This window comes from Aythya ferina (genome assembly GCF_964211825.1).
Source record: "Aythya ferina genome assembly, chromosome: 4".
Lineage (NCBI taxonomy): Eukaryota > Metazoa > Chordata > Aves > Anseriformes > Anatidae > Aythya > Aythya ferina.
The window spans coordinates 31,102,557-31,124,855 of NC_140300.1; the positions used below are offsets into that span (position 1 = coordinate 31,102,557).

At 40.4% G+C, this 22,299-nt stretch overlaps 1 protein-coding gene across 1 annotated transcript in view; it reads left to right on the plus strand.

The window, feature by feature from the left end:
- The window catches only part of CFAP299 (cilia and flagella associated protein 299), a gene marked incomplete at its 5' end in the record, with an annotated part of 209,645 nt that overhangs the window by 73,020 nt on the left and 114,326 nt on the right, over positions 1-22,299 (plus strand). Inside the window, one exon of the mRNA XM_084519236.1 lies at positions 261-351. Coding sequence (XP_084375362.1) covers positions 261-351 — 91 coding nt within the window. The remainder of the gene's footprint in view (positions 1-260; positions 352-22,299) is intronic.

Here is a 22,299-nt window from a genome sequence, read left to right on the forward strand (position 1 = left end):
TTTAAATGCCTATTTTTTATAATTGAAAATGCATGAAAGTAGAAGTCAACTTGTGATAAACTACTATTATACTGTACATCTGCAATAGTGATTAATTTTGATGAATGTTTTTATGGTATGTAAAATCAGAACAAGCAACAGACAAATCAGCTATGATAGGGTGAGGACTGTCTCTTTGTATTTACAGAACGTTTAACCCAACAGTGAACCCCATGCCAATGGCAATAATTAATAGTAATAATTGTACCATTGTTTTCTAGGTTGCTAGCAAGCACGGGAAAAGAACTCAAAGATAACTTTTTGCAGGCCCTGGCGGAAAGAGAAGAAGCAAACTGTGATGGAAAGCTTTCTGTGAGTACCTGTGAGATCACAGTCTTTTTAATAGCTTAAAAATGATTTGGAAAAATGACGCTTTTTACATGAAAAATTACTGCAGAAAGTTTACAATAGATTATTTGATTTAGGAAAGATTCACTGAAACCTAGTATTTTGTTGATGTTAACTTTTTTTAAAAAGCAAAATATGTGAAGAAGCTGCCCAGAAATCTACAACCAGGTAAGTGACAAGCTGAAAGATGCAAGAGGAAAAATGTCTAGAGGGGTATATTTTGGTTTCATAAAAACTTCTAGATTCCTATCACAGAAAATTGATTCCCAGTTTTGTTTTACATAGAGGAAGATGCGACTTAAGAGAATGTGTTTGCAGCTCATGAACATCAGAATTGTAGCAGTTTCTGTGGGTGATGCTTGCGATGTTGAACCTGACACAGGAAAGTTTTATGAACACTGCAATGTGCCTCCCAACTCAGTTGGCTCGTGTGTGGTAACTTGTCCGGTTGCTGTGCTTGCTGGTGTTTTCCTCACCTGGAATGATGCTGGCTGGGAGGCCACATGGGAATCTTTTCAATACTGTTTATCACAGTATCCTTCTGGACAAAATGTCCACTGTACAGCTAGACAAACCCATAATGTGATGGGTGAACAACTGGCTGGTTGGTTGGCCTCGAAGGCTTACAGTAAGTGGGGTTACATCAGGCTGGTGGCCAGTCACTAGTGGGATTCCCCAGGGCTCCATTGTAGGGCCAGCTCTCTTCAGTGTCTTCATAAATGAAATCCTTCCAACTCAGGATATTCTGTGAGTTGAAGTCAATCTGCTTTCATTTAAACTTTGTAACACAACTGAAAAAGAGTCAGAAGTGGCCATCCTGGTCCAGCTGTTCTGTTTAGATACAGTGCTGCTGTTTCTTGCCTTCTTTAGTCCATATACAGAAGTCTGGATTTCTGTCTGTTAGATTGCCTCTCGTATTAAAGAACAGTGATAAAAGAGACTGCAAAGGCAGCACTGGGCGTTTTGGAAGTTGAAAGTGATTGTGATCTTATTTCCTGGTTCTTCTTGCTTAGAAAGTTGATCAGGTATAAACTAATGATATTTTTGTTTTCCTTCTACTAATGAAGAAAAAGAATAGCACCACTCCTTCCCTCCCACCTATAATTCTAGGGATGATATTTATTCTTTTATGGCTAGTTAATTAACCTCGAGAATTTGCAGAGGAAATGCTGCCTGACATGTGGTTCTACAACATATGTGAGCAAGCTTTCTTGTGAAGCTTCAAACACCTTGTGGTTTCAGCTGGCTGACAAATCTCCTGGGAATTGTGCTTCTTGGCATAGTTAAGGATTTCTCTAGGAGAAATATGACACAAAAGGTTAAATGTGTGACAGAAATGAGATAGGATGGAACAAAGCTGTGAGGGTTTAGAAGCACTCTGTGACTTACTTCACATGTTTACCATCATGTTAGGGAAAAAAAAAAAAAAAAGCAAAGAAAAAAAGAAAGATTCAATTAGTTGTAGCACTTTCCTCTTGTATTTCACTTTCTGGCTCTCGTTTTCAGAGCATGCTATATCAGAACTGTAATTTCTTCATTTTACAGATGGGGACACTACTGAGTTGCACAGAGCCCTTCTCAGAGCAGAAGAGGGCTAACAGTTTATATTAACAGATTCTTCTGGCCTTACGTAAAGGCAGCAGGGTTGAGCCCAGCCCTTTGGACTGGCCAAGACCTCCCTACGAATCAATTCCAGGATGCCCAGAACATAGACAAAAAGGAGGAAAACCTCAGCTCTGTCTCTCTGCTCATGGGGTGCCGAATACATTTAGCAATGTGAGATGAAATGTTTTCTTCTGTGACAACAGGGCTCCTAAGGAGGGCACTGGAAAAGTTGAGATCAGCAATAGGCTTCTCAGTCTTGGGGATACAGTGCGGTAGCATTCATTAAGGACCTGAAATTGCATCCAGTGTAGTTTGGGGACTCATTGCGTTTACTAAACCCCAATTATACACCCAAATAAAGGGCTCTAGAATACAAGGTAGATTAACCTTATATTATGATATTTTAAAGGCTAGCCTTTAAAAGTTAAAAAAAAAAAAAAAAAAAAAAAAAAAAGTAACAGGGAAACAGTAAGCGGGTAAGTATCCCATGAAAATGCTGACAGCTGATCTCATTTTCCAAGTTTCCAAGCCTGCAGTGGTATGAATTCTAGGCCCTCAAACCAGCCTCTGGTGATATATATCAAAAGTTTTTGGAACAGTGAGTATTATTGCAGGCTATTCAGTACGTACCTAGATATAATGAAATATATCACATCTGAAATTTCAACTCTGACTCTACTGCAGTTTGTTGCTTTACAGATAACCCTGTAATGTTTTCCTAATAAACTTCAATGTGCAAATGCATTTCCAAGTGATTTAGAACATAAATCTGTTGGTGGCCTTATAGAAGCACAAAATATATTTATGGTTTTTACTATTATGTAGTCAATCATCCAACAGAGAAATGATATTCCCTTATGAAACTATTTCTCTTCATCTTCACAGTGCCACCTGCATTCCTGCTGCAGTGTTACACCATTTTGTATGGTTTTGGGGGTTATGCTTGGTCTCTAAGACTATGTACGCTGGCTGCTGAGCAGACCAGCCTACCCAAAGAAAACACTGCCTATTGGGAAAGCTGAAGCCACTGCCTGCCATTGAAACAGCATTGAGACAGCATTGAAATTGCAGGAATTATATTGTTTGTGTGCTTCTCTGTTCAGAAAGTGATATCCTGCACCTGCTCCTTTTGAGATGAAAGCTCTGCAAGTTGTGGGACTTAATTCCCACTCATCCAAGTAGGTCTAATAAAAATGAGAGACATGGCAGGGAGTTATCAAATGGCTTTCCATCCTCCTTTGAATGTGACCGTGTGACAATAGCATTGAAGGTCTCTCTGAGCTAATGAACAATTTCATTAAATCCTTGGGTTTCCTTCCTAAAGACTATTCAACATAAAACTAACTTTTCTTAGTCCATCTGGATAAGGCTAAACAAGGCTTTGTGGCCTACCTCAAAAAGTCACCACACGTGTGATGACATTGCCATAAGGAGGTTACCTGCTGTGATTGCTGGTGGTCTTCAGCAAAGGCAGGATTTAATGCTGCTTGGCGGGGCTGCCTGCTTTAGAGCTAGATTTCAGGGCTGCTGAAGGAATGGGAGCTGAAAAAGAAAAGGAAAGTTCTTGTTCCAAAGCTGTATAAATGTGAACCTCACAAAAATTTTTGTAATGGTTAGTTGGCTTTAGCGCTCTCTGCAACAAGGCTTAGCCCTTTATTTAAGGGTCAGCAGCGCTTGTCCTGCATATCACGGTGACAGGGATATTACATCTGGGAGACAAGTTCCTGATACAGCAAGCATTGTCAGTGATCTTGCTTGCATTTGCTGGCAGGAGCTCTGAGGGTGTTTCCAGACCCTTAGAAATCAGCCTCTGCCTGAAGATGATTTCCTACATGCCTTTTCTAGATATGTAGCCAGCCCATCCTATTCCTCTTCTCCTTTCCTCTGAGAGGAGGATGAAAAACATCCAGTTGTGAAAACTGCGAAGGCCTCTACCTGGAAGAAGTCTCTCTCAGCTCTGCTCAGTCATCCTGAGGGGCTTCCTCAGCTGAGTTCCCTATTTCCTCTCTGTTTTATCAGCTTTTCCAGGTTATGCATGTGTCAAGTTCATATGGGAAGATAATTTTCTGAAATGAGCCTGTCTCGAAATATGCACTGCATGTACTTGCTTTTAACCAATTCCATTGAAAAGTCTGATGCAGAATAGTTGGTAAGAGAAAATAAGAACTAAAAACCACAAAATGGTTTTAAAAAACAAGTGAGGTGTGCAGGGTGAGGTAAGAACTAACTACTCACAGATTTTTTAACTTACTGGTGAATTCTCCACATTCTCAGGTATGAGTTCACCTGAAATCCAATGCAAGTCTTATGATCAGACTTACTCAGCAGGCAGACAGATCTCAACTTCTTTACACAGGTGTATGTTTACCCTGTCTAACCTTCACCTGTACTCTGGTATGCATTAAATATTGCTTGTTTATTCAAGGTGATAAAGGGCTCTGTGGATGTTCTAGTTTGTTTTTACAAAAGCTGTAGGATATTATACCATGCCCAAGAACACCTTTTTTGTGTCCTAGAGCAGCAAGTCTCACAGTTAGTGTTTGATTATCTTGAGGCTGATCTTTTGGAAGAGGCTTAGAGTAAAGGGGTAGAGAGAGACTACAGCTAACCTGATGTATCTGTAGAGAGATGGACCCTGTAAGCATGGATTTGGATTCTACGGAGATCTGAACAAGTTGCAGTTAAAGTTCTCATTGTTTTTCTTCTAAAGTTTTCATTGGTGTCCACATCAGGAATGTTTAGCTGATTCAAATAATTAGGTAGAATGTGTTCATAGAAAATAGGGACATTAGAAATCTGAGAATTCATCCCTTCCTCCCAGTTCTACTAATAGGAAAATAAATAAATGAAGTTCTTGTCTTAGTATTGTGAGAGCTACAACCAGGAGATCAGATGACATTCATGCCTAGTAGAATGGAACTTGTTGATTTTTCTCCCCACTGAGTGTTGGCTGTGTAAACAGTTTGGTGGCTGGGCCTTTTTGTCTTTGCAATGTGTATTATTGAAGCTGTATAAAAGCACTGGTTACATTTTGTTCCTTGCAGCAATTCGAAGAAACTCTGACTCAGAGAAACCTGTGAATTCAGCAGTTTCTAATGCACGTTTCCTGTGTTGAAAACTGGATGAAACATAAGATTGCGTTATATATGACCAACAATATTGCGCTGACATGATCTTGTTTCCCTTTACTGTTTTCTAAGATCTACGAAGGGTTCCCTGTCAAGAAAAAGATGGTGTTTTATAAATGTTTATTTCCCTTTTAATTGAACCAGTTTGTCTGTTTAATAAGTCCCCATGGAAATTGCATGAGTCGTGCAGGTAATCATAACTTAATTTCAATCAGTCACTTATGCCCTTGAAATATAAAAATACATGTCAAATTCCATTCCATTGGAAAGAGAATAGTATGAAGGAAATGTAACTCTGTTTCCTGGATGCAGATGTATTCTTTGTCCAGCAGCTGTCTGAGGCTTAGTATGTCTTCTCCCCATTTAAAAGGGGTAGGGATGAGTGGAAGTCATGCTCCTTGTTCAGATTTATTGTGCAGATGACAAGCAGAAGCCTTTTTTCCTTAGCTCCAGAAATCATAGACATCATTTTCTGCCATTGTTTGCATAGTATATAGTGCTGAGGCGTGGTGGCAACAGGTGTAAAGGAGCATAAAAGCACCTGGAACTGTGCCAATGGGATACGGTGTCCTCTGAACCCCAAAAGCAATTGTTGGGGTGCTGGCAGTACACTTAGGGTGTAATTTTACTTATATTATTTCACTCTTAGGATGATCAAATTCTGGTAACAGAAAATGGCAAGTGTTATTTGAAAATGTATACAGCACACTGAGGCAGCTCTTAAATTCACAGTGTTTTTTCCTTATTTTTGTCTAAACTATTCTAGAGAAATATATCTGATAATGACCACTTAATAAAATGATATTTTGTTTTTGGCAAGATTCCTTCTCTGTAAGTTGTAGGTACAGTATAATGGAAAAACTGTTCTAGACTAACTGAAATACATGGATTATGGGTTGTTTTAAATGCTTAAAAATGCGTGATTAGGTATAATATGTTTTCCATGGGAAGTCTGCAAAGCTAAGACACCATGTAGAAAAGAACATGGCAAAAGAAGAGCAATATAGAGCATCTTTTATTTCTTCATTGTTTGCTGTAATGTATCAATAGCGAAACACAAGTCAGGTAAGCAAAATACATGTTCTATAATGCATCAGTTGTGTCATTTTACTGTCACAGCAGCAGTGAATGACTGCAAGTTACTCATGCTGTGTCAAGTGGTCAAGTTTCAGACCAGCTGACAGCAAGGCATCAGGCATATTATTTGAAGGTTTCGAACTGTCATCAGAAGACCTCGAGGCTCATGTACAATTTCGATCAACATGCATAATTTTTTTTTAATGGCTATTAATTTAAGACCAATTAAGTTCCTTTAAAGACCTTATAATTGGTTTTGTTTGTCTCAGCAGGAGTTTTTGATTCTGTATGAAGACAGCTCGGAAGGGCCTGGTGAAAGATGGCTTACATATCCATGAGGGTGTGTCTACATTGGCTTTTGAGTTTGGGTCAGGAGAGAAATTTTGAAATAAGTCTCTCAGGAGGCCCCACTTAACATGCTTTGATTTTGCATTGCAGAACAATCTTGGAATGCACTAATGGCTTTAACTGGGAGAGAAGGAGAAACAGGAAGTTAGGCTCTAGGGGCACTTAGTCTCTTGCAGATAGCCAGTTCTTGGGATCAGATTAGAGTTACAGTGAAGCAACTCCCTCAAAACACATACAATGCCGGGTCTTTGGCTGGAAGTTTTTCACTCCTAAAGACCTGCTGTTGTGTGACTGTCCATGGCCTGAGGTCTCTGCTGCATAGGACCTAGATTAGTGTAAGGTACTTGCTTTCTCTGAAATACATGAAAACCAGTAAAGAATAGTAATCATAGTATGGAAATAGGTAGTGTTACAAACATAGCTATAAATAGAGCAAGTGTATGTTGCAGTTGAGCCTCCTGCATTTGTGGTGGTAGAATGTGCTAAACGCTAGCACATGCAATGGAAAACTTCCATTGTGGCCTATCAGATTGAAGAAATAAAATGTCCAAGTCAGAGGGTTCCTTGAAGTGGGTAATGCGTTTCTGGATCATCAAAGGGTATTCCTCAAACACAGTCAAGCAGGCCATCATAGACTATAAGTAAATTAAACAAAACCTGCCATTTTGTTTTCCTACAGTAGCTGTAGTTTGCTGACTGAGAAGACTGATTCTCAACATCAGGAAAGTTGTATGAATACAATTTAACAACCACATAAGAAACATTTCTAAAGATTTTCTGTCATTTTGAAACAATGAGCTGTTCGCATATGTTGTTGATGGATTTATTTACTTTCTTCTCAAATTGTGTATTAAACAAAGGATAAGAAAGGAAATGTAAGTGTCTACAGAAATGCATTAATTAGAAAATATGTTTTTAGACTCGATGTATTTTGGTTAAATCATTGACTAAAATGGGGAAAAGATGTGCTAAATGTCTTCCTACCTCACAGAAGAACTTGGTTTGTTTCCTAGTCTTGAATCAGTGTGTTGCAGTGCTCCTACTTCTCCAAGAGATTGAAAAGGGCCATTGAAAATTATTGGGATGGGTTTTCCTCGAGCGAAAGTAAATGATGAATTGGAGGGTTCAGGTAGTGTTACACGAGTTTGTTGTCAGACATTATCTAGGCACATGAAAAGTGAGTCCAAGCAGGTATTGCATTGTGTTGGCTGTCTTGGGATGGGGATGCCTGCAGTGGCCTCCTTCTGTGGGAAGGGCATGGGAGTCACTGTCTTACCCTTTCTAGGAACAGCAGCAGAGTTCAGATGTGGTGCCTTTCCAGTTTATTTTGTCTTCTGAAAGTTTTAGTGGCTCTTAGTGATTCAAATGTGTGATTGACCTTCCATGGTGGCCCTTGGATTTCCCTGTACCTGGGGGCTGGAGGGATTTTGGTGAGAATGACTGATAGGGGTGAAAGTGCTGATTTGACAGAAGGACAACTCTAACCCATTCCTGCAATGATGGTATGGCTACCGCAAGAAAAAAAAAAAAAGCAGGAAAATGATTTGAAATCATCATGTGCAAGGAATTTGATCTTTAATCTACTTCACACTCTCAGCAGTAATTTTCCATAGGTGTAAATGCAAGCCTGGTCGATATTACAGAAATTAAAACTGATTACACACGAAATCCCAATTGGTCTGTTTGACTCAAGAGAAAGTTCTTGATCATTCCTGCATACCCACGAACCTTTGTGAATGCTTCTGTTGAACAAGTTGTCAGTTCTCAGGAAATAAGTAATAACACATGATTTAATTGGAAAAGCTATTCTCTTAAATAGCGTGCACGTGTTTTAAGAACCTTTTAGTGTTTGCACTTAGTCATCATATTTCAGGTTGTGTTTGTTTTACCTGGTAGTGTAAAACAAATAAGCAGGGTGATAAAAAGGTATCTGGGCAAGCTTAGTGAAATATGATGGTACTGATAGAAAAAATGTGGTATTTCCAAAAAACAGTTTATTTTTGTCTGTTTCAATCACTGACATTTAAAAACCATTAGTGCCCACATTTATTTATTAGTATTTTCAGCTCTTGAACCTTTACAGTAGGAGTATTTATCTTTTCCTAGCTAGAGAGAACAAAACCCAACCATCTGGCTGCCTAATGTTACCAAACAATGATTTTCACATTATAAATGATTACCTCTAAAAGCAGCAATAGAGAAAGGTGGAAAGAGGTGATGCATGAAAGCTTTTAGTGGAAATGAATGAAATAAACAGCTATTCTGTCAACAGATCTTTTCATTTGCTCAAATTAACTAATGATCTGATAAGTGAGACTCGGTGAAACCCAGCTGTAAGAAAGGACATTCAAAGCATTACTGACAGAAGCATAACAAGACAGCAGGAAGGAGAGCTAATATGTTTTAAGGGCTTTCTCTGCATTGTACGCAATATTCCTAAATATTTTCCTTCTTAGCATTTGAGTGATGTTCTTGGCCACCTTGCCTGTTAACCTGAGCATCATGATAGCTGTACTTTGTACACACTTGTGGACTGTTGGACCTCGTTGGAGATAAATTACTGAAGGGGAAATTGTTGCTCATTGACAAACTGATTGCTGAGAATGAATGTTTACTGCCAGAGCCATCTGATATGATTTTGAATCTACAAGAATTGATTTTAAGAATCTTCAGATTATAAAAAGTGCCCAGTGCCCTCCTAATTCAAACCATCCCAGAACTAGTCAATAACAGCATATGCTTTCATTATGGTATATGTTCTTTGAATTTCAGAGTAATAAATGACCCCAGCACATGTGTAATGTACGCCTACAAGTCATTCCTTTCAAACCTAGAAAACAATTGAGGTCAACCACATGCATCAACTGAAACCCTCATGAATGAAAAGACAACATAGATGGGTTTTATCTCACAGGAACTTGAAATGTGGGGGCATTGCAGTATGTGGGAAATGTTCCATTTTGCGTGGCAATTATACTGATACAGTTGCAATAGAATATGTTCTAAATAATTCAGAATTAATAGCTTATATGATCACTTTGGGAACTATTGTTTGCCATTTTTAAGAGGTTGTAGGAAGTTTCATCGGAACTGGGATATGAACTCACAGATTAATACTTGTCAAGCAGTGGAATGTGTTTTCTATTCCAGATTTCCAGAAGGGTTAAGGGAGTGCTCTGCTCTCACCAAAAGGAACAATGACATGCAAGGCATGCTCCCATTCTCACTGTAGGCCAAAATTCACCTCTAAGCTTATTTCCTCTGTAGTTTCAACATTTTTTTTTCTGGTATAGGAACAAAATTGCTATTTCTTGCCTAACACAGAAATCTTAAATATAGGACTTTGTCCCTAATCTTGCAAATATTTATGCATACTGCTTAAATGTACTACCTAGAGCAGTCCCACTGACTGTAGTGAAAGCTTTAATGAAAAAAGCTGCACATTTCAGTGGTGCTATTCATGGCAGTATGGGTGATGTCTATCAGTGCTAGCAGGACTGGAGCTATTCAGCGTGTTGAAGAGGAAGGTAGACATACAATCAGATTAGATTTTTTTTATCTTGTATAATTTCATATCAGCTAATAGCTGGTCTGCTTGCAACGTGATATAAAATCAGCTTGACATGTCATTGATTTTTACTGAAACAAAACAATATGGAAAACCAATGTGTAATATATTAGTGAATTTGTGTTTTCAGGAAGAGTGGTTTTATTTTTGAGAGAAAAACGTTTTTTAAAAGCTCAGTTTATAATATGGGCATTTCACACCTGGTATTTGACCAAAGGTCTCAGTGTTGCATTCAGACACAATTTCTTTATTTGTTTGCAAAACAGGAGCGTAAGAATGATTTTTAATTTCAGACCTCTTACAGTCTCATTTTCATTCTAAGAGTTACACAGTTTTACTTAAAATTTGTAAGATTTTTTTTTTCACAGCTATGTATGGTAATGGAGCACTACTGAAGAGCCAGTGAGGCATTTTATATAATGAGATTTCTTTCTTTTAAAGACCAAAGTTGGAAATCTGTCCTGTTCCTGGGCAAATTTGTAGGAAATCTGATGAGTATTTTGGGCAATTCATTGAGAGCAGAAATAGGCTACTGCTGCTGTGCTGTGTAATGTTCATAAGGATTAATCATTGTGCCCTTTCAAAGGGATGAAGTTTAATGGGATCTGTTACTGTGCCTGCTATGTATCCAAGGGGTATGGAAAGCAATGGGACGTTTTTTTGTTGCTTTTTTTTTTTCCTAGCCAACATGATGCATGTGTCAACTCTCAGGTATTCCAGAAGCAGGTTTTCAGCATGGATCCTGCAGATGAACTCAGAGATGGTACCAGGAAATGTGTTGAGTCCCTGCTCACAAAGCACCCTCCTTTGATTCCTTTTTTCTTTACTGTTCTGTGGCTGTTGAGGTTGTACGCTTGGAAGATGTGCACAGCACTCATTGCTATGACCATGTTGTAGCATGAACTCTTTCAGGCTTTGTGATGCCCGAATGATCTTCAGAGAGCATTCATAGCCAGCTGGCTGTCCTTGAAGAGCTTAGGACTGCCATCGTGCCCGTTTGGTGCCACTGCTGCTTGTCGGAAGGAGACACCTGCCCTTGGGGCTGTGCTAAGGGTTGACCCACAAGATCAGGGAACATGTCTTAGGAAAAAAAGCCAGACACAGTGGTGCCGGGGCACGCAAAGTCTTTGAGGAGGATGGGAACATAGCTGTTTCATGAGATCTAGGTTCTGGGTGTGTTTCCTGAAACTGAAAACTCACAGCAAGGCTGGCAGTCCTGAAAACAGCTCTTCTCTCTGGCAGGCAGGCTGCTTTTGTGTGAAAATTAAATGCTTTCCCTTCAATAATCTGGGAGAGTACCAAGTATTTATCTCAAAGCAAGTGAAAAAGCAAGTGAGAGAGATTAGCATTTGTGAGTATTTTAGAAATTTATTTTGATCTGTGTTTGTTTTGAACTAAAATTTGTGTTGCTTGTAGATAAATAATGCTATATAGGCTTGTTAGATGTAAGTATCTCAAAGTGGTAAAGTTACAAAACACCACTTCAAGTGTTTGAAACTTAAAGTGTACCTCACTAGACAGCCAAGACTGTTTGTTCCACCACTTCATAAGTTTTGAACAGCTCGCCGGGGGGAAAAGAAAAAAAAAAAAAAAAGGAAGAAAAGAAAACATACTTTGCAAATCTCCAATCTGTCGTCTTTATCTAGGAAATGATTTTCTCTGTGAAGAGCAAAGTCACATAAATACATAGTGCAATGAGCTATCTGCAAGAAAACCCTGAGAAATATGACAACATTCAGTCTCATGATCAACTTTAAAAGGAAATGAATCTAAGTTATGACAATGCTTGTAAATATCTGTACGTAAAACAGCATTGCCGGACCTAACCAGAAGCCCCTTGTACTAGGCCTTGCACAGTTAGAAGAGATCTTAGATTTTGACCAGCATCCTGTAAATAAGGAGAAGTGATGCATTTTCCCTTGAGAAGAAAATTCTCTCGACATGCCATAAGCACTCTGCAGTAGTGCTGGGAACGAACTTCTTTTCAACATGTTGATCGTGGGATCACTGGGTGCCTGCTGTGCTTGAGGAATGGCTCAGTGGCTGCCACCAGATGATCAAATAAACAACTCCAGTCAAAGAGCATAATCTGAACTACTGGAGATGATTATTCTCTGTTATTCAGGAATAATACAAAAATAGTATACGCTCTGTAGATTAGTGTTTTTTGTTGTCTAACAGTTAAGTATGGAGTACTTCTTGCTTAGAGCCTGTGTTCAGACAGCTCGAGGCTGATGCTGTGAGCGTTTTGTTTCCCTTCCAGAAAGCTGTCTTTTTTTCAGTCCCCTGGTGCCATGAGTAACTGCCATGAGATGCTTCAGCTCCTTTTCTGCATTGTCTGAGAGGGAAAGATGGGTGCGTGGTCTCTGTTGGGTAGCCTCTCTGCTTTCCCTCTCCTGCCCTTGCATATTACTCTTACCAAATACGCTCCTTCTTCTCAGGCTTGGTTCCCGCCTTTGTCCTGTTCTCCATTGCTTTCGCTGAACCAGCTGCCTTCAGTTCCAGAGTGCAAACCTATGTGCTGAGATGTGGTTCCTGCCTTTTTCTTCAAGCAAGGGATTGCCTTTGCAGTGCATTGCCTTGGCAGCACCTTTTTTTTGAGGTAACTGTGCAATGTCTTGTGTGACAGGGCCCTGGCAGAAGCTGACTGTCATCATGGAAATGAAAAGAGATAATAACATCTAAAAGTCAGCATTCATGGTCAGTTCCAGCTGAATGTGGTTCAGCAGAAGTTGGTTATGAAACTGTCATTGACTGCAGTGAGATCCGGTTAATGGTGGCTAGCATGAGATGAATTGAAAAGAATTTCTTAATAGTAGCTGCTGTTGATGGCCGGAGAGGCACACACCTGCTGAGGAATCCCCTGAAGTGCCCCTGTTCGTGTTTGTGCATGTCCCGATGCATTCTAGCAGCCATCCACTGGCAGATGAGAACAAACGTCCAGCAGGTCCTTTCAGAGCATGTTATAAATCAGGACGGCTCCTTAGCCAAACGGAAAAACGCATGACCCATGTGACTCAGCTCCCCTGAGATGGTGAATGTTATTCCTGTCAGTTTTTTTCCATCCCCATTCATCAGTTTGAGACTTTCATCTCCTTTTTAAGTCATGGCCTTTCAAGCAGGGGTGAAATTACACCTGTCAGTAATACATGTTCTTATTACTCCATCATTCTGTCATTGTACAAAGGAATTACACGGAGGTATGTCCTGCCATAGAAACCACTGAATGCTCTCACTTTCTTTAGAGCTACATTTAATAGCTTCTTTTTCATTATCCAGGGGTAAAAATGAGAGATGTCACCCATACCAGAAGAGCAGGCAGGAGTGGTGCACGCATGCCTGTGTAATTAGGCACGTGGTAATATCTAATCCCTCTGCCAGCACTTAAGCATAAAGAATAAGTTTTCCATCAGAGTCCATCCTGTACCATCAGAAGTTATTTTAGGTACAAACAAGGCTCTGCCATTCATGGCAGTCCTGCACCATTCCTTGTGTGTTGTCTGTATTTCCATTAAACTCCCAAGCATCCCGCTTCTGAAGACAGGAACGTGGGTGTTTTGTACTTCCCTCAGGTACTGCACCAAGTGCCTGCGAGCCCTCCTGCCAAGGATCTGTCTTTGTTCTTAATGCAGGCTGGAAGTACTTATGTATTTACTGGGTGACTTATGAGATAGTAGTTGTTGATTTTTTCCAGGTTTTTAACATGGATCTATTTAATACAAAAGGTTAGATTTCTTCTGAAGCCTCTCCTTTCAGAGGCACATCTTCAGTGCGTTTGTGTCTCGGACAGATTTCCATGTTTTACCTTCCTATGTATTAAGGCGTAAGTAACATTTCAGTTGAAGATCCATACTTTGACCTTTAAAATAAATATTTTGACTTAATTTTGATTGAGGAAAAGTAGCTAAGTCTATAGCATTTCTTACAATCTTTTTGGGCTGTTTTTTCTTCCTGTGCATGAGAAGATAGTAAATATCTGAAATTTATCTTCTTCTGTTTGAGATGGGAATTGGTACTAGTCCCTTAAGATTTGGTTTAAGATTTGGTCACCTTTTTTTAACTGCAGTACTGTTTGTTCATATTTGCTTCAACTTGAGCTGAAATTTATGCAAATTTTGTTTTGAGAAGAATGTGTGGATAACCACGAAGTAAATCACAGCTTTCCAAAAGGAGTCAGCAGGTATTGCACTGACTTCTCACATAGTGAGGTAAAATCGAGATCAGTTTCTGGGGACTTGAGGATTTGTACAAGAAATACAAGACAAAGAAAAATTGAAGCTTCAAAAGCATTTGAAAAGTTAAACTTAATAGTCTAAGAGATAACACATAACACCAGGGACTGCAAATTGAACCAAGCAAGGGATCTCGGATGTTGCAAGAAGAAATCCACCACAACAAAGGTTAGCTGACACGAGAAAATTGGACTCCCTGCATTATTTCACTCAACTGCATTAGCAGCCTAGAATTCGCCCCTTAGCACAGTTGGGCTGTCTTAAGTATACGCTGATAGCTGTGCAGTGCCAGCAACCTCGTGTGAGCAGGTGCACCCGAGCAGCTCCTATTTTGTGAACACAGAGAGAGAACAAAGTTAATGCTTTACCAGGTGCAGTTCACACCTGTGCTGGGAGCTGGGAAGATGGTCAAGGTTCAGAGCTGCATGAGGCTGGCTGCCTGGGAGCTGGGCTCTGGCCAGGCGCCCTGCAGGGCCTGCTTTGGGGCTGGCTCCCTGACTCCCCTCTCCATCACCTGCCCGCCTGTGGGAGCACATGGGTCTGGGGCCTTGCAAGAGTCTTGTTTAGCCCCACTGATGATTTGAAAGATAGTGCTCGGACTGAAAGGGGCTGATCGAGTCAGGGTATAGTTGTTGGGAAGAGGTAAAATGTCTGGTTGGCAGTGATGTACGTGCCCTGTTCTGAAATGATTGATTTCACAAACTGAGCCACCAAGGTAGAGAGGGGAACACAGGAGAACTGATCTACAAATAATGAGTTTACAGATATCTGTAGGCTTAGGTATCAGATAGTCAAGTGTCGCGGTGTCTAACTGTTGTATTACAGTGCTTTTAAGTTGGTTTAGAAAGCAGGCAGGTATGAGGAGACTTTAACTAAATCTGCAGACCTGGGTTTATGAATCAGTGTTTTGGGAAGTTCCTGAAAGCATTTGTTTGTAAGGGGTTTTCTGAAAAGTATCTGTCATCTATCCCTACGATGGAAGTCAGTGTCAGCCGCAGCATGGCTGCTTCACAGGGAAAGCAAACCAGCTGGGGAAATGAGCCCTGGAATTCCAGCATTAACAGGGAAAAAGATATCCTGCAGCTCTGAAGCAAACCAAAAGTCTGAGTTCATAATCACTGCTCCAGTTATCACATAGGAGTGCATTTGTTCTGTTCTACATAAACCAGTTCTCTCCATTAACTGTAGTCTTACCAAAGGGATTTTTACATACAAGGAACTTCTGTGTGTAGTTGACCAAGAGAGAGCAACATTAATAGAGCAGTTTGAATACTTGCTTCAACGTACTGGCGAAGTGAAGTAGAAAAACATGAAAAGCTACATGGAGAAAATACCAATTCCCTCTTCAGTCCACAGAGATGTTATGGTGCACGCCATACAAAGGACATAGCAACGCGCGCAGCTTTTCACCCAAGGTCTGTGCTGGTGCCTGTTAGGTCTGCACTCATGCACCAGACAGGCTGGCCAACAGGATTTTTGGTGTGTTTAGTCATAATTTTGTTGGTTCACTTTACTTTTTTTTTTCTGTTTGAGCGCTTATAGTAGCTGGCTTTCGAGGACCACAGAGGGGCTTTGCTCTTCGCTGTATGTGAAATGTGTGTTGGGAGTTCACCTATGAATACGTAGTCTGTGTGACTTAACTGCTCGCTGATTTTTACAGGGAAGAGGGTGACAGAATGGAGAAAGTAGTTAGAGTTAATACGTGAATATGTTTGTCTGTGATGCAACATTAATATCCCAGATCCTGAGGATTCATTCATACTCCTGTATTCAGGGAGGCAGGGATGGAAAGAGGAAAAGGCGAAAGACTGGGAAACAAGTGGTGAATAAAGAACAAAAATGGCCAAGCCAGAGGTGCTGGGAGATGCGTAGGAGCTAGTTGCAGAATTTGCATGGGCAGGCTCACAGTGCATGTCTGGCAGGTGGCAGTCTGGCAGTGCTACCATCCAAACTGAGCTGTTGTGGGGAGCCCCTAGTGCCTGAACAAGGCTAGAGTCTTGGCGCTCTTTCTGTCAGGGTCCTGTGAAGGTGCAATACTGATATGTAGTAGCAGAAGGTCACTGCTTCTTCTTGGTTTTAACTCCAAGATGCTTTCTTAGTGTTGCTGTTAGTAGAAAGACAAAAGATGATCTTTCTTATTTTTTCTTGATTTTTTTCCCACTTGTCTTTTCAAGTTATAGAAGGTTGAGGTCTTAGTCCCCTCATGAAAGTATGTCAAGCTGTGTTAAAAATTATTGCTGGTGAAGAGACCGCCATGTCCTCAGAATACTCCTTGGGGGCATTTTCTTCTACATGTCTCATCTCTCTTTTCATTTGCCTCCTCAGAGTGAAAGTTGTTTGGGATGTGGAGTGTGTTTTGCTGGGCTCGCACATGCACAAAATGATAAGTTTATCATGGAAAGCTGGAGATACTCCACAAATCAAAATACTTTGTGTCTAGCTATATTTTCCTATTGTCAGCACAATTCCTTAGAAAAGGGCAGTGTTAGGGAAACAATGAGCCAAGTTTTTAATTCACCAAGTGGTCTTGACATCTTTCATCAGTTCTTGCCATTTTGTTTTGATGGTTCTCCTGTCCTCCTGTGTTACACTTCACCATGATCTCTCTGACTTGCCTTAGCGCTCACCTGTCTTGTTTCCAGGCTAATGTCTGCGTCTTTGTTTTGCTTTTCATTTTCTTCACTTATATCTCAGTATATCTTGGCCACATCTGTAGCGTTTCAGGATACTTAAGGAGGCTTCTTCTCTTCTTGTGAACCCATGTATTTTCCTTCAAAGAAGTTTTGAAATGGGAGTGTTGGCAGGACTCTGCATAATTCTTGTTTTCAAGTAGGGTGCTAAAACACGTGTCTTTTATGGAAAATAGTGACTAAGATTTTAACCCATGATTCTGCTTACTAAGTTTTTCTTCTGTTCAGAAAAACCCTGTCAAATATGTCTATAACTAGATTAATAGAGAGGATTTAGAGTTTTGATAGAGGAACTAATTTAAGTAGATCAGGCATGCCTCAACTAAGTTGGAGTAACAGGCATTGTTGTTTCAAGTAATTACAGAATGAGGTGAAAAAGGAAGTTGAGATCAACATGTTGTCTTAGCTGTGTAAGGAGAGAATTGCAAGGGGAACTGTCCTGTTGCTGGTAACACAGCAAGTGAAATCCTGGTCACTGAAGAGAAAATTGCTTCTGATACACAGCATGGTTGAGATTTGTTGGATTTAACCCCAAGACACTTTCTCAGTGTTGCTGTTAGTAGAAAGATGAAGCTGAATGAAAGCTTGGCTGAGCTGAATGTTTTCTGAAGATTTCTATTGTTTAGAAATGTTATCTGTGTCTCATTTTCTTCCTGCCTGCTTTTTCTCCAGTCTCCTTTGTCTCCTTTGTAAATATTTAAGTCTTTTTTTTTTTTTTTTTTTTTCAATTGCCAAAGCCACGAGCATCCATCATGTCTGCTGTTGCTTTGCCAGTGAGCTTGTGCTGACTCAGCGCACCCTGAGGCATCTCCCATCAGCAGGCTCATGGAGGGCGCCACTTCTGGCAGGCCGGCTTGGAGCTCCTTGACAGGGTGGCGGATGCAGCTGGAGCAATTATAGAGCTAAAAACTAAGGAATAGTTCTCTTGAGTCATTTAGTAGGAGCTTAAACTCTGAATCAGCAGGCCAGGGAAGTGTGACTTGGAGGCAGTGAGGACATACTAGTCCTGACCTGCCTGGCGTTGGCTTAGTTTTGGCTGCGTTTTGTGTGATTTAAGAGTTGTGTTTATGTGCATTGTTTGCACAGAAATGTGTTCCTTAACTGGAGGAAAATGCTTTGTGACTTTATACAACTTTTAGCTGTAATAACGTCGGGTTGTCTGCCAAAAACAAGCTAAAGAAAATTCTCAGGCTTTCTGTTGCCTTGTCTGTGAAACTCCGATCCTGTTTAAAATCATTGATCGAGTATTAGATAGCTGTTGTCAGCAAGAACTAATAAAGTGATGACTCTGAAGAACCTAAGAGTTATGTGTAGCAGTGGGAGATTTTTCAAGAGCTGTCCAAACATCTTCTGCACAATGTGCACAATACATCGGCAGGTAGGGGCAAATGCAGTTCAAGCAGAGCATGCAAAATTTCAGATCACTGTGGGGCAAACCACATTTCTTAAAGTCTTTCCAGCAAAGAGAAGCACCCTATTCAGCTGCTTTACATCAGCCACAAGTTCTTACCCTTGTGTTTTTGTTTTCTGTTGGATTTCTTGTCTTATTCTTAAACACAACAAGTCAATCCATGGCATGCACTTACAGTATTTGATTTGCTAAATTAGCTAACATGTCAGAATCAAACAGGCAAGGTTTACATTAACAATATGTTCTACAATCCTTTAGTGTTTTCTCATGAGAGTTGAACTTAAAGACCATTGGGCACTTTCAGTGGGCGTTTGAAAACTTTGTGTTACTGAGAAACAAGAACAACATTTGTTGGAAGGCCTATTTGTTTTTGTGACTGCACATCAGACTCAGGCAAAATAAAATTAACTTTGCATTGCTTTTTCACCAGTAGCTATTGGATAAGCTTTTTGCCTATTAGCAAATGAAAATAAAATAAGGACTGGAACAGTTGAAAGATAAACGATGTAACTCAAAGAGGGATAGGTTTACTGGGGTCACTGGTGTCTGTAAAGAAATTCTAGAGCTTCATCAGTATGATGGGCTGTCTTCTATTGCATGGAACATGGCAGAAACACTTCCCCTTCCTTTGATTTAGCCTTAGGGGCTGTTATTTTTTCATTTACATTTTTCCCTCGGAACCCATCCATTAATTGCAGAGCAGTGAGGTTTGCTTTTATGGAAAGTATCTGTGAACAAAGGAGAAAGGGTGAAACCTTTTGTACACCGAAAGAATACTGTAAATTCTATAAATAGTAACATTTATCAAAGCTTGTGGAAAGTCTCTGGTTTCCTGTGACCAAAGATTTTGTGTATTTCACTTGAAAGACAAATTAAGCAGAGAACCTAGAAAGCATGTTTAATTATAAGCACACAAAGAGCTTTGTATGCAGCAGCTCTGTATGCGTGTTCAAAGACAGGTATGTGCATAAGCATTGTGCTGATTTGTAGATAGGTGATGGGTATTACAGAGGGTATCCTGTCCTGTGGCTGCCAGGAATCCTTATCTCCAACAAAAATTTTGCTGTCTTTTTGAACAAAGAGGAGCCAGAAATTGGTACGATGCTAGCTTGCCGTGCTTGTGTTTTCTGGCAGGAGGAGAGTTGTAAATAAGAAAGGGAATGGGGTATAAATGTTTGGCTACATTTACTGACAGTTACTTACATGGAAAAGGAACGAATTTGTCCCTGTTGGACAAACTGTAGTCCAGTGTGGTTTCCTGTCAACTTAGTGGGACAGGGATTGGGAATTCTATTAATCGTGGCTCTTACTGAGGCTTGTGTATATGGGTAACTATGAACTGTTTTCAGGTCACTGCAGTTTCTCAGATTTCATTTCATGTAATTTCTCACTTTAAGACCATAGCCTTTCTATTTCTTGTAAGAGTATAGCAAACCTATTATGTGTGTCATTAGTTGTTTCTTATTCCCCCTTTAAAATATGAGGTCTCTTCCCCTTTGTTGTTTTTTATGGAAACATCACTGATTGATACTTAATTCTGAGTAACCTTCTGTTCCTGAAGATTGATGCTGAGGATGTAACAAATGAACAATGTCACAGGCTCTTGAGCTTAATATCTGGGGAGATATAATCAGGCATATTGATTCTTTCCTTCCTGCATTTCCTTTCTCTGTAATTACAAACAAGTTTCTGCTTGTGGAATAACTCGGTATATTCCTTAGAACAATCACTTATTCACAGCCGGAATGCTAAGTAAGCTAAAGAAGGAATCAGTTGTAACAGGGAACACAGATTTTCTGTTTGGAGAGGTGATAATACTTTCCTTATTAGATCAGAAATTACATCTCTAGCGGTCACACTACTGCATGCTCAGGTCTTGGCCTAGCTCACGGACTTGCCCAGTGGAGTAAAAGGGGAATGTAACTTGTGAGAACTATTCAGGTTAGGTGCTACAAGTGGAATAAGATTGTAGAGCATAGGTTGTGTTTACATCCCCTCTTTTCTCAAGAGGGCCAGTAGAGCAGGAGGCTGATCGGCTCCTACTTGAGGTACCCGAGCCAGTGCATTGGCACATGCTGCACTGCTCATGTGGGACAGCCACTGCAGGGGAAGGGATGCGGCAGGCTGGGCAGAGAGGATGTGGTTAGGTGGTGCGAGATCGTTGGATATTGGCAGAAGTCATTGGCACAAGTTTACCTGGGCAACCTGCTCTAGGGAACCTGCTTTGGCAGGGGGATTGGGCCTGATAGTCTCTTGAGGTCCCTTCCAACCCCTACAATTCTGTGATTCTGTGATCAGGGGGAAATCAGATTGCCTTTCAGTTGAGCGAGAAGATAGGTGGAAAGGACAAAGTTAGGTTTCTATGGGAGAGGCAGCAGGAAAGTACAGAGGATTTTGCTGATTTGCAGGTCATTTCTGGTAAGAGACTCTGGCTTCTTTTCTGTGGTGTTTCTGTGATGAATCCGCTCTTCTGAGTTAGAAATGAGGGGTTTGCTATCAGCACGATCGTGGCACCACAGGCTTTGTACAGCATTAGGACATGTCAAAATTGACAGATTGTAAGAGTGAAAAAAACATGGAGCCTTATAAAAGTAATGCTAATGGAAAGTTCTTCTGCTTTCTGGGACAGGAATACCACAGTAGGCATCAGGAGAACAAAAATGGACTCTTACTTGCTTTTTATTTCAACTAATCAAACTGGAAATGTTAACAAGTCATTGTCAGCAGCTGGTAATAGATACAGTATAATGTACAGTAACAAGCGGAATTGATAGACAAGCATTTTCTTTCCTCAGCTTTGGAAACCAATGGTTGTCAATGCCTCTCCATTTCCTTGACACACCACACAATGGCAGCGTTTGTCTCTGGTTTGTACAGCCAGGGCGGTCAGCGTTGAGCAGACCTTGCTTAGCAGAGGTAATAACCTGGTCAGTCATGCAGCTGAAAGATCAAGTTTAAAGCAAAAAAAAATAAGAATTCCCAGCACTATTGTGTTTCAGCTGCAGGTAGAAACTTCTACTGCCCAGCCATTTGCCCTTGTCATGAGCACCAAAGGCAGAAAGAGAGGTTGATTTGCACCGTCTTAAATCTTGTAAGGTAACTCTGAAAATAGAGAGAGTGCAGACTCACCTCTCAGGTGACCAAGTACTAAATGTCACATAATTAGGATTTGATCCTTCATCTGATCCTCTCATTTTCCTCTTCAAAGTTTCATTCTGAATCTGAGGTCTGTTGTAAACTTGTATTTTGTCTTAATTTCTCAGTGCTAAAAGCTGTAATGTCATCACTGGAAACTGTTTAATAGATATATTGGGCACTAATGTGGTTTCTTGAGATATGTTTTTAAACTTATCTTTCTCAAAAAAATGTATTTTTCTTCTTAAAGGTATGAGGGAAAGCCTCATTTTGGTTATTACCCTGTATTATATTGAGAGCTGGGAGGTCTGTTACTGAGTCGGGTGAAGAAAAGTACCCCAGTGAAGGAAACTTTGTAGTGCTAGACCTGAGAAACAGATGAGAATTGCAGCTGAGCCTTGTCCGCATCAACAGGTGGCCCTTCTGAGCTGTGTGACCACTTACAGGTGCCAGTGCCAGGCTGGCAGAGGCTGGAGGGCATGGACATCATGTATAAGTCAAGTCCTTGGGCCTCTGGGTTTGAGGTGAGGCTGAGCTTTGCTAAAAGTTGTTGTACTAGAGATGCACTGGGTCTTAGAACACATCCAACATAGTGTGAGAATGTGAGCATCCCTGCGTCTGGGAGTTGTCCTGCTGCTAGTATGTTTCTTCTGCAGAAATAGCCAAATTCTGAGCAGATGACTCCCAGAATGATTTTCATGAGTAACATTCATCTAAA